At 61.2% G+C, this 1,205-nt stretch overlaps 1 protein-coding gene across 1 annotated transcript in view; it reads left to right on the plus strand.

Moving 5' to 3' along the window:
• UNCX (UNC homeobox) overlaps window positions 844-1,205 on the plus strand; it is a 4,846-nt gene continuing 4,484 nt past the window's right edge. The window contains exon 1 of the mRNA XM_021411744.1: window positions 844-1,125. Coding sequence (XP_021267419.1) covers window positions 876-1,125 — 250 coding nt within the window. The 5' untranslated portion in view covers window positions 844-875. The remainder of the gene's footprint in view (window positions 1,126-1,205) is intronic.

Genomic DNA, 1,205 nt, shown 5'->3' on the forward strand with positions numbered 1-1,205 from the left:
ATTTCGATTGATACGCTCAAGTCTCCCTCTAAACGCCGCAAAAGGCTCTTCCTTCTTTTTCTTTTTTTTCCCTTCTTTTCCCCCATTTTTTCCCTCGCCCTCCCTCTGCCCCCCTCCCCTATCCCCTGTTATAGAGCCGGAGAGGAGATGAAAAGGCTTGTAGTTTTAAATTCAATGTGACAGCTCTGGAAAGAGCGGATGATGAATCTCCTATTATTGGATCAGTCTATTTGCCGCTCAATGTCTCTCTGTAATTGGAGCAACATCACTTTAAAGGTTCAGAGAGTAGAGCATTTCTGGTGAAAAATCCCCACAACACGCTGGTGAATGTTTTAAAGGGAAATCTATTAGTGATTTGGAGAGGGGAGGGGACAAGGGGGCCGGCTGGGGGGGGCGGTGTGCGCGTGCGGCGCTCCGGCTGTTCGCTATTTAACGGGGATCGGTGGGCTCCGTGCGTTCCCCTCCGTCTCCCCCGCACCCTCCCCTGCCCGCCCGGCCCCCGCCGCCCTCCTCGGGCTGGAGTTCGTATCAAAGCCCCCCTTGTCTTGTTGTGACAGCTCTGATATTGTTTATTGAGGCTGGATGTCAGGTATAATTAGCAATCGATATGGAAAACGTTCGCTCCCCACACTGGCACGTCTCTGACGTCAGGACCGATTAACGTTTCTTATTGGTCCCAAATTCCCCCAGCCTGAGCTAATTATTGGGAGCCTGATGTTGATAAAGTTAAAGCGCCCGGGCGCCCTGCAGCATGAGCCCCTCGCCGCGCCGCCTCCTCCGGCAGCAGCACCCCCGGCCGCAGCCGCCCCGCCGCCAGCACCCCCGGAGCCGCCGGCAGCCCCCCCGGCACCCCCCGCCTCGCTAGAGCCGCCCCCATGATGGACAGCCGCATCCTGGAGCATCCCCATGCCCAGTTCGGGGGCATGGTGGGCTTCCCTTACCCGCTCGGCCACCACCACGTCTACGAGCTGGCCGGCCACCAGCTGCAGTCGGCGGCCGCCTCCGTGCCCTTCTCCATCGATGGATTACTGAGCGGCTCCTGCGCGGCCTCCGTGGTCACCCCCGCGCCGCTCATCCCCTCGGGCTGCGGGGTGAGCGCGGACACGCAGCCCTTCAAGCTCGCAGGTAGGAGCGGCGCCGCGCCCCTCGCTGCGGGAGAACGGGGCCCTCGCGGAGCCCCGAGGGGGCGGGCGGGATGGGACGGG

Source organism: Numida meleagris, chromosome 13, assembly GCF_002078875.1.
Source record: "Numida meleagris isolate 19003 breed g44 Domestic line chromosome 13, NumMel1.0, whole genome shotgun sequence".
Classification (NCBI taxonomy): Eukaryota; Metazoa; Chordata; class Aves; order Galliformes; family Numididae; genus Numida; species Numida meleagris.